This window comes from Centruroides sculpturatus, unplaced genomic scaffold, assembly GCF_000671375.1.
Source record: "Centruroides sculpturatus isolate CEXI.00-Female unplaced genomic scaffold, Cexi_2.0 scaffold988, whole genome shotgun sequence".
NCBI lineage: Eukaryota > Metazoa > Arthropoda > Arachnida > Scorpiones > Buthidae > Centruroides > Centruroides sculpturatus.
The window spans coordinates 249,459-263,567 of record NW_019385206.1 but is presented as its reverse complement, the minus strand read 5'-3'; the positions used below and the strand labels follow the sequence as shown (position 1 = coordinate 263,567).

The 14,109-nt window shown below is 31.5% G+C and overlaps 1 protein-coding gene and 1 long non-coding RNA gene across 2 annotated transcripts in view; both read left to right on the top strand.

The window, feature by feature from the left end:
• Nucleotides 1-1,991: 1,991 nt before the first annotated feature.
• The window catches only part of LOC111636107, a 51,694-nt gene continuing 39,576 nt past the window's right edge, over nt 1,992-14,109 (top strand). Inside the window, exons 1-6 of the mRNA XM_023381283.1 lie at nt 1,992-2,009; nt 2,430-3,628; nt 6,474-6,513; nt 9,279-9,722; nt 9,817-9,885; nt 9,978-10,067. Coding sequence (XP_023237051.1) covers nt 2,436-3,628; nt 6,474-6,513; nt 9,279-9,722; nt 9,817-9,885; nt 9,978-10,067 — 1,836 coding nt within the window. The 5' untranslated portion in view covers nt 1,992-2,009; nt 2,430-2,435. The remainder of the gene's footprint in view (nt 2,010-2,429; nt 3,629-6,473; nt 6,514-9,278; nt 9,723-9,816; nt 9,886-9,977; nt 10,068-14,109) is intronic.
• LOC111636113 lies at nt 9,812-11,184 on the top strand. Its single transcript, XR_002758483.1, has 3 exons — nt 9,812-9,885; nt 9,978-10,067; nt 11,069-11,184. It is a non-coding gene; the product is annotated as an uncharacterized LOC111636113 (long non-coding RNA).

The window sequence follows — 14,109 nt, the reverse complement described above, 5'->3', positions numbered from 1 at the left end:
GTTAATAAAAAAAATCTGGGTCTTTTCTTTACTGCAATCTCGGTAATCCGACGTATATGGAACCAACACGGCCGGATTACCGAGATTTTGCTTTACGCACAAAACAAACACAAGCAAATTCATTTTCCTTCCTGTTTTAAAATTTATTCAATAAATATTTAACAAATTGAAAGTAGTGTAATTTTATACGCGAAATGTTTAGAAAAATCATTTTATTTTATTTATTATTTTGAATGATATCAGTTTTCTTTATTAAGAAAATTATTGTCATCAATAAAAATCGAATTTCTAATTTGGGTGATTTTAATTATCATTGGACAAATGTAATTGATGTAATTTTTATATTAAGTTGTACAATTATACCACGCTGGGGAATTAAATACCAACAGGCAGAAAACCCCAGGAATAATTTTATGGCCAGTGGGCGTTATAGCTTCATAAGGCCCATACAAATTTCAATTAGTGAACCCAATGCACAGTGTTGACATCAAACAGTTTTATTAGAGGAAAATGTTTTTTTATTAGAGATTGGTTTGGGGCCACTTGTTGATGGAGGTCGTAGGTAATTACCCTATTTCCCATATGTTAACGTGCCATTGTTCATGGCCCGTCTGCCCGTCGTTTCTCGTCCATCACTTGGATGCCTCCATAGTGGGCCTGGCCGAATCCACAATGGGTATCATTAAAAAAGCCCTCTAAACTAGAAAAACTAGATTCTTTGCAATTTTTACAATTATAAATGGGTGTTTAGAATTGGAATGTCTATTGATACCCTTCACTAGATTTATAGTTGAGTGAGGTTATTGTTCACAAAAATGCTGTGTGTTACTATAATCAATAATTGAATAAATGCCCACGTGCCCACAAGTAACCACTAAACACTGGTCGTGGGTAAGCACTTCGCCAAAGGGCTGCTGGCCACGTAATTTTCTTCCCGTTTGTAACACCTAAATAGGGGCCAGTTTCCGATAATTTCCCCTATTCCTCTCCACCGATTTGAGCACCACCAGACATTTCACTCGCTGTAGTAGGCTGACACCTTAATCGCTGGGCCATCCCCGGCCGTAAACATTACCGGCATTGCGGTTATTGTGGCATATACACAAAGGATATGATGCTGAAAATACAAACAAAAAACCCTTCTTTTATATAGTATTAAAAATTTTACAAAATAATATGTAAAATATAAATTTCGATCGGAGATAGGCATTTTTTTAACTAACACTTTCCGCCTTGTAGGCACTAAGAGAGTCTTTCTTTACGAAGCCCATTGTCGGTTCGTCTAGGCCTACAATGGGGCGACAGGGTAATGAGGGAAACAGGGCCCTCGTAATTCGATTCCGCGTCCCCGGAACGATAGGCTCGACCATCCGGCCCTCCATGGAATTTGTGGGCACTAATTATTGGATAGCAATAATTGACATTACTCTTAAAAATTCAGTGTTTAATTTAATACGTTGTTTCAATTATCTCCACTTTTATCTCTTTCTCTCTTGTGAGTTCTTTTTTTACCCGTACTTATCGCGGGTTCGACCAGGCCAACAATGGAGAGTATGGTAAGAAAGATGGCTTATATATTGATGAAGAATTTCTGGTCTGTTGCTCGCTCTTATTCGATCTCAGCCTCCCAAAGGGGTAGGCTATACACCATCATCACCATCTAGGATATAATTGCAATAGGCAGAAAGATAGAGTAACCTCTCTGCTTATTACAATTATATAAGAATACCAAGCAGGTGTTTATACCGATTGCTGTAACGCTCTACTAGCATACCAATGAGGTAATATCCCAGACAATTTTATAATTAACCTCAATTCAATATTCAACCTTGCTTCATTTGTTCGATTCCAGGTAGAAATATTGAGGTAATATCACAGACATAACAGATCCGGTTTTAGAATGATTAAAATAACAATGGGTTTTTCCTTTTGTAATGATTTGCTATATAAATTTTTATATAGGAAATTGATTCTCAGTAGGAATTTGTCTACGATTTGAATATAAACAGGTAAATCAATTCTTATTTTATTTAATTAATTTAACAATTTTATGAAATTACAATACAGTTTACATTAAACTAGTCTAGTAACTTAGACGACCTACTTTTTTAATGGTATGCATGTAATTACAACTTGTTTACAAATAAATTTGTGGTAGTAAATGCAAATAATTATAGGAAAGTAGCATGTAATTTACTCTATTAAAACTTTAACAAGACATTAAGATTTTATATAAGGTCAATAGCTGTTAATTGTATTTACAGTCGATTACTTTTAATTATAGTCACTCACATCTTTTTAGCTTGAAATATAAATTACTTTGACTTTGTCTCTAGTAACTTAAAGCCTAAAATAAGATAATTTAAAAAAATATCTTTAAAAAGTATATCATTAATTATATATATTTATAATTTAAAACATATTTGTAGATTGCAATGTACTGGAAACGGTCATCGCTTGTAATAGCGATATTTGCCTTATTCCTCCAAGTAGGTTCTCAAGAACGTCTTCAACACCTGGCGAAAGCCAATAATAAAGTCTGTTTTTCTCTACTGAAAACGTTTCCTGCTGAGAAAAATGCTTTCTTCTCACCTGTGAGCATCAACACGGCTCTAGCCATGGCTTATAGCGCTGCAAGAGGCAAAACGGCAGAACAAATGAGTCACGTTCTTCGATACAACGAAATCGGTGCCAACGAAGAAACCGTTCACCGAAACTTTGCTTCTCTAATTAATCTGTTAGACAACGGTTCCGACGAATATAAACTGAAGATTGCCAATGCCATTGTTTCTCAAAGTAATTATAAAATATTACCCGAATACAGAGAGTTATTGCAGCGCAATTACAAGGCACTTCTCAAAAAAGTCGACTTTGCTAGTAACAACGGACGGGCCGTTGAAGAAATAAATAATTGGGTTAGTCAGAAAACCAACGGGAAAATCTCAAGCATGGTCCAGAGCCTCCCCCCTTTGACAAGAATGATCCTCTTGAATGCAATTTACTTTAAGGGAATATGGAAGAAAACTTTCGACGTCGATGCCACTAAAAACGAAACCTTTCTGAACTACGGAATCGAACGTGCCGCTGTTCCTATGATGAATATGAAGGAAACGTTTCCTTACGCAGATTTTGAAGACGAAGGCTTTCGGGCATTAGAATTACCCTACAAAGGGGAGGATATAGGTATGGTTATTTTGCTGCCAAATACAATGGATGGACTAAAGAAATTAGTAAATGAAATTGATGTGGATAAGCTAGAAGACATATTCTCAAATCTGACACCGAGGAAAGTAAATATTAAATTACCGAAATTCAAAATGGAAGATTTTAGAGAACTGAAACAGAGTTTTCAATCGTTAGGTATGCGAGATGCTTTTAATGGCGATGCAGATTTTTCTGGAATCAGCGGTAAGAGGGATTTGCACGTTTCAAATATTCTGCATAAGGCTGTGATTGAAGTAAACGAAGAAGGAAGCGAAGCTGCTGCTGCAACTGGTATAACATTTTATGCCAGAACAAACGTAAGAAATAAGGTTTTACCTCTTTTCTTTGTCGATTGCCCGTTCCTGTTTTTTATTCGTGATCGAAGGACTGATATGATCTTATTCGCTGGGCGTATTAATAATTTGTAAGTTTATTTATTTAATTAAACTATACAGAATTAATATATATCTGTGTAACACATATTTATTTTTATTTACAACGCGCCACTAAGTATTGAAAGAGTTCGTCTTATGTATTAATAAAATCATTAGCAAGAAAGTAACTGATATCCAAACAAAAACGCCTGAAATAATATTATGAATAGATCTATAATACATTTAAAACTTTTTCTCCATTTTCATAACTACATTTTCCTTTTGCGGCTGTTATATATAACAGAGGGAAAGTATGGCGATCGGTGAAAAAATGACCCTTGAACATTTTTACATTTTTGGACTCGAGAGAACCTGAAACGTCGAGAAATGCAATGCAATTCGAGGGTAATTTCTGTATGTATGGATATTTGTTCACCCTATTTAAAGCTTAATTTCTCCTGTGGTTTTGTCGAAAATTTCTGAAATTTTGCAGGGAGATTTGCTTATTAGAAGGATTGATATTATTAAATTGTGGTGGTAAAAAGTCGAGAAAACGGGCAGATAATAAGGTCGAGTATATCTCCAGTAAGGTCTAACTTAATAACGATTTTACTGGTTAGTACCATTTGTACTTTTTTTTTTTATAAAACTCATCCCTACCCTGAAAATTAAACTTTTGGCCATTTTATAATAGTTAAAAATTATAAAGTTTTTAAAGTAAAATATGATAATAGATGGCGCCACCAACATTTTAAACGTTGTCGGGAAAGTTTAGCAACCCGTTGCTGCTTTATATTTTCTTAGTTTTTCTTTTTAAGCATAACCGTGGCGCTTGGTAGCGGAATTCACAAGATTTAACCAATCATATTTGATCCTTTATTGACGTCAATACATCGTTGCTCGCTGTCTGTCGGCCATATTGTTTTTGCTTAGATACGTTCATTATTAATTTACTTTTTAAGTCCTCACAAGCAGCATTATTTCGTTGAATTTCAGTCATTTATTCGTTGTTCCAATGGCCGGTTTTCCTCTTTGATGACCTTGTCACCCTCATTTCAACATCAAGTGATACTTCTTCAATTATCAATAGTACAGGGAAAGTTATACTATTTTTATTGATCTCTAAAAGAGACAAGCACAATTATTTCTATATTCCATAGTAAAAAGTTAAAGCCAAATTAAAAATTACTATGTAAATGGGGGATAAGGTTTTACATCTCTGGTCTTGCCTTTCATCTATCTAACTCTGTTCTCGTGATTAAGGAAAGACAGCCGGAGGGAGGACAATAGGAATTTATATTATTATTATTATTATTATAAGAATTCAATATAAATATTCGTTATTTTAAAATATTCAACTTATAAGTTCTATCTTCCACTACTATAGTATACTTTTAATATTGAAAGCCTTTTATAAAAGTATTATGAATATTAATTTGTATGATGTTTAAGACATTTATAATACGATAATGATTAATTTCCGATAATTACTATGCTTTATGTGTGGGATGAATTTATTTGAGTTGATAGAGCTTATTATCTATTCTGATAACAGCTGTACCTCCTATAAGACTTTATTGATTTGCGTTAAAGAGCATCGTAAAATATTACGTAAGTATGAACTATCAATGAATAATAGATGTATTAAATTGCTGTGTAAACTCAAGAAATTCATCACACTAATGGATCTGGATTTTCTACGTAACTTATGCTCACAGACTGTATACGGGATATTACATAAGTAACGAAGTAAAGCTAGCGGGTTAAAGATATAGCAAAATTCGCCGTGTTGAAAAGAGAAACGTATTTTATTTATTCCAGTCGAATTGAGAAAATTTTAAAAAAATCATGAATTCGTTCGCAATTAACGAAATCTGTATGCATTGCTTCTTAAGACCGTGCTGGGTAAATGCGATGATCTATGGTGTGGATCCATTCGAACCGTGCAAATGCCGAAATAACCAGTTTTCACCTTTAATTAAAAGAAAATTTATAAAGAAATATATTCTATTTTTGGAGTTGATTTACTGGAATGAAGCATTTCTAATGTGGTGGCAGATTATTCCGGGTTGGAATAAAAATGCAATTTGCATTGGATGGTTCGATTTAATTAAAAGCAATACTCTTCTGTTGAAAGTAACACTCGCGTGCTTACAATGCTGCTTTGCTTTTACATTCAGTTTCTTCAAAAACAGAAAAGTCACTCTAATAAAAATATTAAGAAACGAGGATCTTGTGGAGAATATAAACCAAGCGAATATCTTCATCAATATCATTTGTCTGCTCTTTTCTTTTGGTATTATTTTCGCCGTGTTTTGCTTTCAGATTTTCAATGTATTTTTTATCTACCCAGAGTTAGAAAAAAACGAAAAGTTTTGGGGAGAAGCTTTGATCTGTTCAGTGGAAATTGGATTTTCTGCTTGTTTCGGATTTGGCGCTATGGGTTACGCTATACTGTTAGTAGGGGTTTTATTAGTTCTTACCGAAATGGAATTCAACCAATTGATACAAGATTTTTCTCTTGTGAGAAGAAGCGAGAGAAATTTCTATTTCAATCTGAGAAATTTGATGATTCGTCACGAAGAATTGTGGAATTTCGTCAATCAACTTAATACTAAATTTAGTTATCCTAGTGTAGTTATTTATCTCGGTCTTATATGTTCAACTAGTTTCTCTTATTATTCATACTCATTTATAGATGTAAATGATGCAATTAGATTAGGATTTCTGGCAATAGTTGTCTTCTTCACCTTCACTTGTATTTTTGGAGCTTGTTTGTTGTGCAGTTTTGCTTTCTCGGTAAAGAATTTGTTTCTGATAATCTCTTTCATAAGAGGAAATAACGTTGATGTGAATGTTTGAATAATATTTTTAAAATAATATTTTATCTCTCAGATGCAAAATGGCTTTCAAGATGTCCGACAATTTGCTGTCAGCAATTTACATCTGGAAAAAAAGTTAAAAGTCTGTATTTTCGTCTATTTTAAGTGTTTACACATAACTTGAATAATTAGTAAATATTTCATTGTTTACTTTTATTTGTAGATCTTAAATTTCATGAAGAGATTTGGGAAAGTGTCGTTGTGTTTCATGATCGGTGGTATTTATCCAGTTACGAAAAGAATTCCTTTCAAAGTTTGTATTTGTTTATAGTAATAAGAAATATATTTACAATGCAAAATATTTTTAAGCACGATTTGAATAGTTTTATATATTTATAATTAATGGACATTAAATTACACATATATTTTATGTCAATTTCACATACAGGCATCCCCACAGGTAGCGTAAATGAGACGTTTATTCCAGATATTGTGAGAAAACGTTACTCGTGAGTCTATTTACCATAATTTTCAAGGAAACAGATAATGCTTTTCGGAGTTTTCGGAGTTTATAACGCCCGAATACTGGCTAATATTCCATAGATACTCCTCCATGGAAGTATCTGCATGGAGGAGTATCTATGCGACACGGAGGATATCTCCATGGAGGCAAGGCGACACGAGGGATACCTTTATGGAGACAATATCGTATTTCAAAACAATCCTACCAATTCTCATGCAGCAATATAGAAATTTGTTAGAAAAAAATACGAAGTAAAATTTACAATAATAACCAGAAAGAATTAAAAGACACGCTTATCAATGTGTTTGGCACTTCAGCAGATTTTCATAGAATTTCATTGAGTACAGTTAATTTGTGAAGTTTCTACTAAATGTCAAGAATTACGACACCATCTTGTTGAAATTAGTTGCTGTATTTTTCATGACTCTCTCACCTTGCCAATTGCATTTGCAATACAATTTCAGACTCGCCCCAGAATTGTTCTCTTAAAACATTGTGTTGGCGAAAATATAAATTAATTCAACGTTCTCACAGAGCGAGAAACGTTGAATCGAGACATTTCTATGTTAAATGATGTTTTGGTACTAAAAACCATAAGACATTTTATTGGGAAGACGATCTGTGGAATATGCCTGTATTTTTATCTAAAGTTAATATAATTTATATAAATTTAAAATCGTTTCTTTGATATCTCGACAAAAATAACTAATTTCAAACCTCACCTAGCTGTATTTCTGATATTTATTATAACATGTAACATAATTATATTCTATACAAATGCTTTTTTCCAGGTTGCAAGTAATTTACATTCTTTCTTTTCGGCATTTATGAAACTTAAAGGAATATCGAAAGAAGAAAGGGTCTGCATTAATACAACAGAATTTCATTGAGTAGCAAAAATTCGCACCTTAAGCATTGCATTTATGTATCAATTGTTTAAAATTTGAATAAAATTAATTGTAATTCTTTAAAATGTTTTACAAAAGATCCAACATCCTTCACCAACTCACTTCCATTAACGATAGATTCTCAGCTGGCTGATGCCATATAATTGAATAATTTTCTTTCTAAAAAATAAACGGTTTTAACTATAATTAAATATAGACTTTGAAGTATATGAAAACGTGTAAAAAGTCAATGAGCATTCAGTTTTTAAGTGATACTTCACATGACATTTAAAATTATCTAGAAACTTCTAATATACACAAAGAATTTCCTGAATTTCCTTCATTAAAATTAATAACTAACTATTTATAACCATTAACGAATTCTTATACAAATTAATGATAAGTAATCAATATAAATATTCATTTTTAAATGACTTCGAAATTATAAATATCGATAATGCAGCGGCACAAAATAATTTGGAATTTTATCTTTCATACTTTGCATAGTTATCATTCATTTTTCCATTAGTAAAGCGTATTCATAACGTTAAAAATATTTTATAAATGTACTACATACATTTAAATTTGTAATACGTGTAATATATTTATAATAAAATAATAATTCATCTTTGATAAATATAGTTAATATGAATTATAAGAGGAATTATATATATTTCTATCGAGTCTATCGATCATCTTTAAAGATCATCATTATTTATGATGCAATTTTAAACTTTCCATAAAGTAATGGACGTAATTAAATTGTGTTTGCACTCAAGAAATTCCTTGCTTATTAAAGTGAGGAATTTCCTGAGTGCAAACAGCAATTTAATTGTACTTGATTTAATGACGCTGATACAGATTGCATAATAATCAGAGCAGAACAGAATTTCAGGTGTTAAGGATAGACATAGGTTTTACTTATTCTAGTTGTACATAAACTTCGTATAGCGAATCAATGATGAATTCGTTCGCAATTAACGAAATCTGTATGCATTGCTTCTTAAGACCGTGCTGGGTAAATGCAATGATCTATGGTGTGGATCCTTTCGAACCATGCAACTGCCGAAATAACCAGTTTTTACCTTTAATTGAAAGAAAATATATGAAGAAATATATTCGATTTTTGGAATTGATTTACTGGAATGATGCATTCCTAATGTGGTGGCAAATTATTCCGGGTTGGAATAAAAATGCACTTTGCATTGGATGGTTCGATTTAATTAAAAACAATAATCTTCTGTCGAAGGTAACACTCGCGTGCTTACAATGCTGCTTTGCTTTTACATTCAGTTTCTTCAAAAACAGAAAAGTCACTCTAATAAAAACATTAAGAAACGAGGATCTTGTGGAGCAGATAGACCGAGCGAATATCTTCATCAATATTATTTGTCTGCTCTTTTCTTTTGGAATTATTTTCGCCGTGTTTTGCTTTCAAATTTACAATGTCGCATTTGTCTATTCACAGTTAGAAAAAAATGAAAAGTTTCGAGGAGAAGCTTTGATCTGTTCAGTCGAAAGTGGATTTTGTGCTGCTTTCAAATTTGGCGCCGTGGGTTACGCTATAGTGTTAGTAGGAGTAGTATTAGTTCTTACCGAAATGGAATTCAAACAGTTAATACAAGATTTTTCTCTTGTGAGAAGAGGCGAGAGAAATTTCTATTTCAATCTGAGAAATTTGATGATTCGTCACGAAGAATTGTGGAATTTCGTCAGTCAACTTAATACTAAATTTAGTTATCCTTCTGTGGTTATCTATCTCGGTCTAATATGTGGAACCAGTTTTTCTTATTATGCATTGTTCTTTATAGATGTAAATGATGCAATTAGATTAGAATTTCTGGCAATAGTTGTCTTCTCCACTTTCACTTGTATTATTGGAGCTTGTTTGTTGTGCAGTTTTGCTTTTTCGGTAAAGAATTTTTTCTATAAATTTCTTTCATGAGCGAAAATGACGATAATGTAAATGTTTGAATATTATTATCAATATTTTATTACATTTTCAGATGCAAAATGGCTTTCAAGATGTTCGACAATTTGCTGTCAGCAATTTACATCCGGAAGAAAAGTTAAAAGTCTGTATTTTCGTCTATTAATAGACCATTTTAAAAATTAACATATAATTTCATTAATTAGTAAATTCTTTATTGTTTACTTCTATTTGTAGATCTTAAATTTCATGAAAAGGTTTGGGAAAGTGTCGATGTGTTTCATGATCGGTGGTATTTATCCAGTTACGAAAAGAATTCCTTTCAAAGTTTGTATTTGTTTATGGAAATACGAAAAATGTTTACAATGCAAAATATTTTTAAGCACGATTTGAATAGTTTTATATATTTATAATTAATGGACATTAAATTACACATATATTTTATGTCAATTTCACATACAGGCATCCCCACAGGTAGCGTAAATGAGACGTTTATTCCAGATATTGTGAGAAAACGTTACTCGTGAGTCTATTTACCATAATTTTCAAGGAAACAGATAATGCTTTTCGGAGTTTTCGGAGTTTATAACGCCCGAATACTGGCTAATATTCCATAGATACTCCTCCATGGAAGTATCTGCATGGAGGAGTATCTATGCGACACGGAGGATATCTCCATGGAGGCAAGGCGACACGAGGGATACCTTTATGGAGACAATATCGTATTTCAAAACAATCCTACCAATTCTCATGCAGCAATATAGAAATTTGTTAGAAAAAAATACGAAGTAAAATTTACAATAATAACCAGAAAGAATTAAAAGACACGCTTATCAATGTGTTTGGCACTTCAGCAGATTTTCATAGAATTTCATTGAGTACAGTTAATTTGTGAAGTTTCTACTAAATGTCAAGAATTACGACACCATCTTGTTGAAATTAGTTGCTGTATTTTTCATGACTCTCTCACCTTGCCAATTGCATTTGCAATACAATTTCAGACTCGCCCCAGAATTGTTCTCTTAAAACATTGTGTTGGCGAAAATATAAATTAATTCAACGTTCTCACAGAGCGAGAAACGTTGAATCGAGACATTTCTATGTTAAATGATGTTTTGGTACTAAAAACCATAAGACATTTTATTGGGAAGACGATCTGTGGAATATGCCTGTATTTTTATCTAAAGTTAATATAATTTATATAAATTTAAAATCGTTTCTTTGATATCTCGACAAAAATAACTAATTTCAAACCTCACCTAGCTGTATTTCTGATATTTATTATAACATGTAACATAATTATATTCCATACAAATGCTTTTTTCCAGGTTGCAAGTAATTTACATTCTTTCTTTTCGGCATTTATGAAACTTAAAGGAATATCGAAAGAAGAAAGGGTCTGCATTAATACAACAGAATTTCATTGAGTAGCAAAAATTCGCACCTTAAGCATTGCATTTATGTACCAATTGTTTAAAATTTGAATAAAGTTAATTGTAATTCTTTAAAATGTTTTACAAAAGAAATCATTCTGAAATAATTCAATCTTAAAGCAGAAAGCAGCAAGTATTATGTAATATAAATAAGGTTATTTATTGTCATATCGTCACAATGCTGGCTGCAATTTTTAATCGCATTTTTAATTTATTTCGTTTAAAATATATGCTCTCCACCACAAATTAGTAATGGCTTGCCCCTGCACGTCATACTTTTCCTATAACAAAAGAGTCGTTCCGGTCATCTATCGGGGAGATTTTTGAATTGAAATAACTTGCACCGGCAGTTCTTATATAGTTAATCGAGACCTCCTGCTCCTAATACCCCTTTCACACTGTAATTTTTAAGCCAGTTCAATACTTAAGCTGGATTAAATTAAACTAAAAGAAAGTATATTTATAAATACAGAAAAATGTCGCCTTTCGAAGGGGAAAGCATTGAAATGGCGCGACGAAATATTTAATGTCAACATGTATTCAATTTCCGAATACAAGGAAGAAAGTTGAATTAAAAATTAACTATTTATATGAGTATTTGGGTTTTTCACAGTACTTCGGATCGATTGATGCAACACCTAAAAAAAGAATCTACTGATTACTATAACTATAAAGAGTGGCATTCCACAGTTCTTTTTGCAGTTTAAATGTCCAATATATGTTCCATAAACTAAAAATAAAGAAAATATACCACTTTTACTTATCGGTGGCTTTGCCTTTCTTTTATTGTTAAATTTACTGAAACCATGTTCAAGTAATACAGAGAATAAATAACACTATTCAAATATCATATTTAATTGTAAGAACTTGTTGGGTACTTCATAATTTGCATGAAAAAAGAGATGATCCGGTAGATAAAATCCTGCTTTAATTAAAGAGATCAGACTGATAGCACATTAAAGAGAAATTGTATGATAGAAAGAAACAATGACAAAGAACTTTTAATCAAAAATGCTATAGAGAGAAGTTTTACTCAAGTTTAGGTTTATAAGAATACTCTGCTATAATACAAATTTTTATCTTAAACAATTTTTTCATTAATTTGAATGCATATTAATAATTAAATTAAGGAAAATAAATGGCCATGTACAATAAAAATGATTGTTATTTCAAATCGATTAATTACGCGTTTTCTTCATTATAAATAATAATTCTTTTTCGAATTGTACACTCTCTTAATGTAATTGCAGACCTTCCTCGCCGATCGTTATCAGTCAGTGATTCATTTATTCGCTGATTCAATGGCCGTATCTTCGTCTTTGATGACCTTGTCACCCTTATTTCAACATCAAGTGGTACTTCTTCAATTAGTACAGCGAAAGTTATACTATTTTTATTGTTCTCTAAAAGAGACAAGCACAATTATTTAATAATATACACTATTTTATTTAAATACACATAAAAAACGATGTAGCTTGTATGAAAACATTAATTGATACAAAAATATATATAAAATGTAATTTGTGAGTGTACTTAAACATTTTACAATGTTTATCCAAACAAATATTTTGAAACAACTTAATCCTGTCTCTCTCCCCCGCGGAGGAAATATCGAAAAATTCCTCCTTAGTGTACATTTTGTTGACGTACTCTATTAACACGCAATCGAAAACGCAAAAAACCGCATCTAAAATAGTATAAATAGAAGCAGAGTACTTTACCATAAGCCTTCCCCGTAAGGCTTACCGTAAAGAACTGTTCATCTCCCATGTTTAATGGAATAATATACAGCCTATGTCCACCCTGAACTTCCATTCTAAATATTGGTGAAAGAATTTTTGAAATCGGATGAGTAGTTTCGGAGATTACCTGCTGCATANCAATAATTGAATAATTTTGTTTCTAAAAATAAACCATTTTAACTATAATTTAATAGAGACTTTGAAGTACAGTATATGAAAGATTCAAGAGCGTGTAAAAAGTCAATAAAGGTGCATTCAGTTTTTAAGTGATACTTAATATAACATTTAAAATTATCTAGGTACTTCTAATATACACAAAGAATGTCCTGAATTTCCTTCAAAAAAATTAATAACTAAACATTTATAACCATTAACGAATTCTTATACAAATTAATGATAAGTAATCGATAAAAATATTCATTTTATAATGACTTCGAAATTATAAATATCGATAATGCCCGGCACAAAATATTTTAAAATTTTATCTTCCATACTTTGCATAGTTATCATTCTTTTTTCCATTAGTAAAGCGTATTCATAACGTTAAAAATATTTTATAAATGTACTACATATATTTAAATTTGTATCACGTGTAATATATTTATAATAAAATAATAATTCAGCTCTGATAAATATAGTTAATATGAATTATAAGACAAATTATATATATTTCTATCAAATCTATGGATTATCTTTAAAGATCATCGTTACGCAAATGATGTTATTTAAACTTTCGATAAAGTAATGGACGTAATTAAATTGCGTTTGCACTAAAGAAATTCCTCACATTAACAAGTAAAAAATTTCCTGAATGCAAACAGCAATTTAAATTGCTTAAATTCCTTTTAATGACGCTAATACAGATTGCATAGTAATCAGAGCAGAACAGAATTTCTCGTGTTAAGGATAGACATAGATTTTACTTATTCAAGTTGTACTTAAAATTCGTAAAGCGAATCAATGATGAATTCGTTTGGAATTAACGAAATCTGTATGTATTGTTTCTTAAGACCGTGCTGGGTAAATGGGATGATCTATGGTGTGGATCCTTTCGAGCCATGCAACTGCCGAAATAACCAGTTTTTAGCATTTATTAAAAGAAAATATATAAAGAAATATATTGAATTTCTCGAGTTGATTCACTGGAGTAATACAGTTTTACTCTACTGGCAGATTATTCCGGGTTGGAATAAA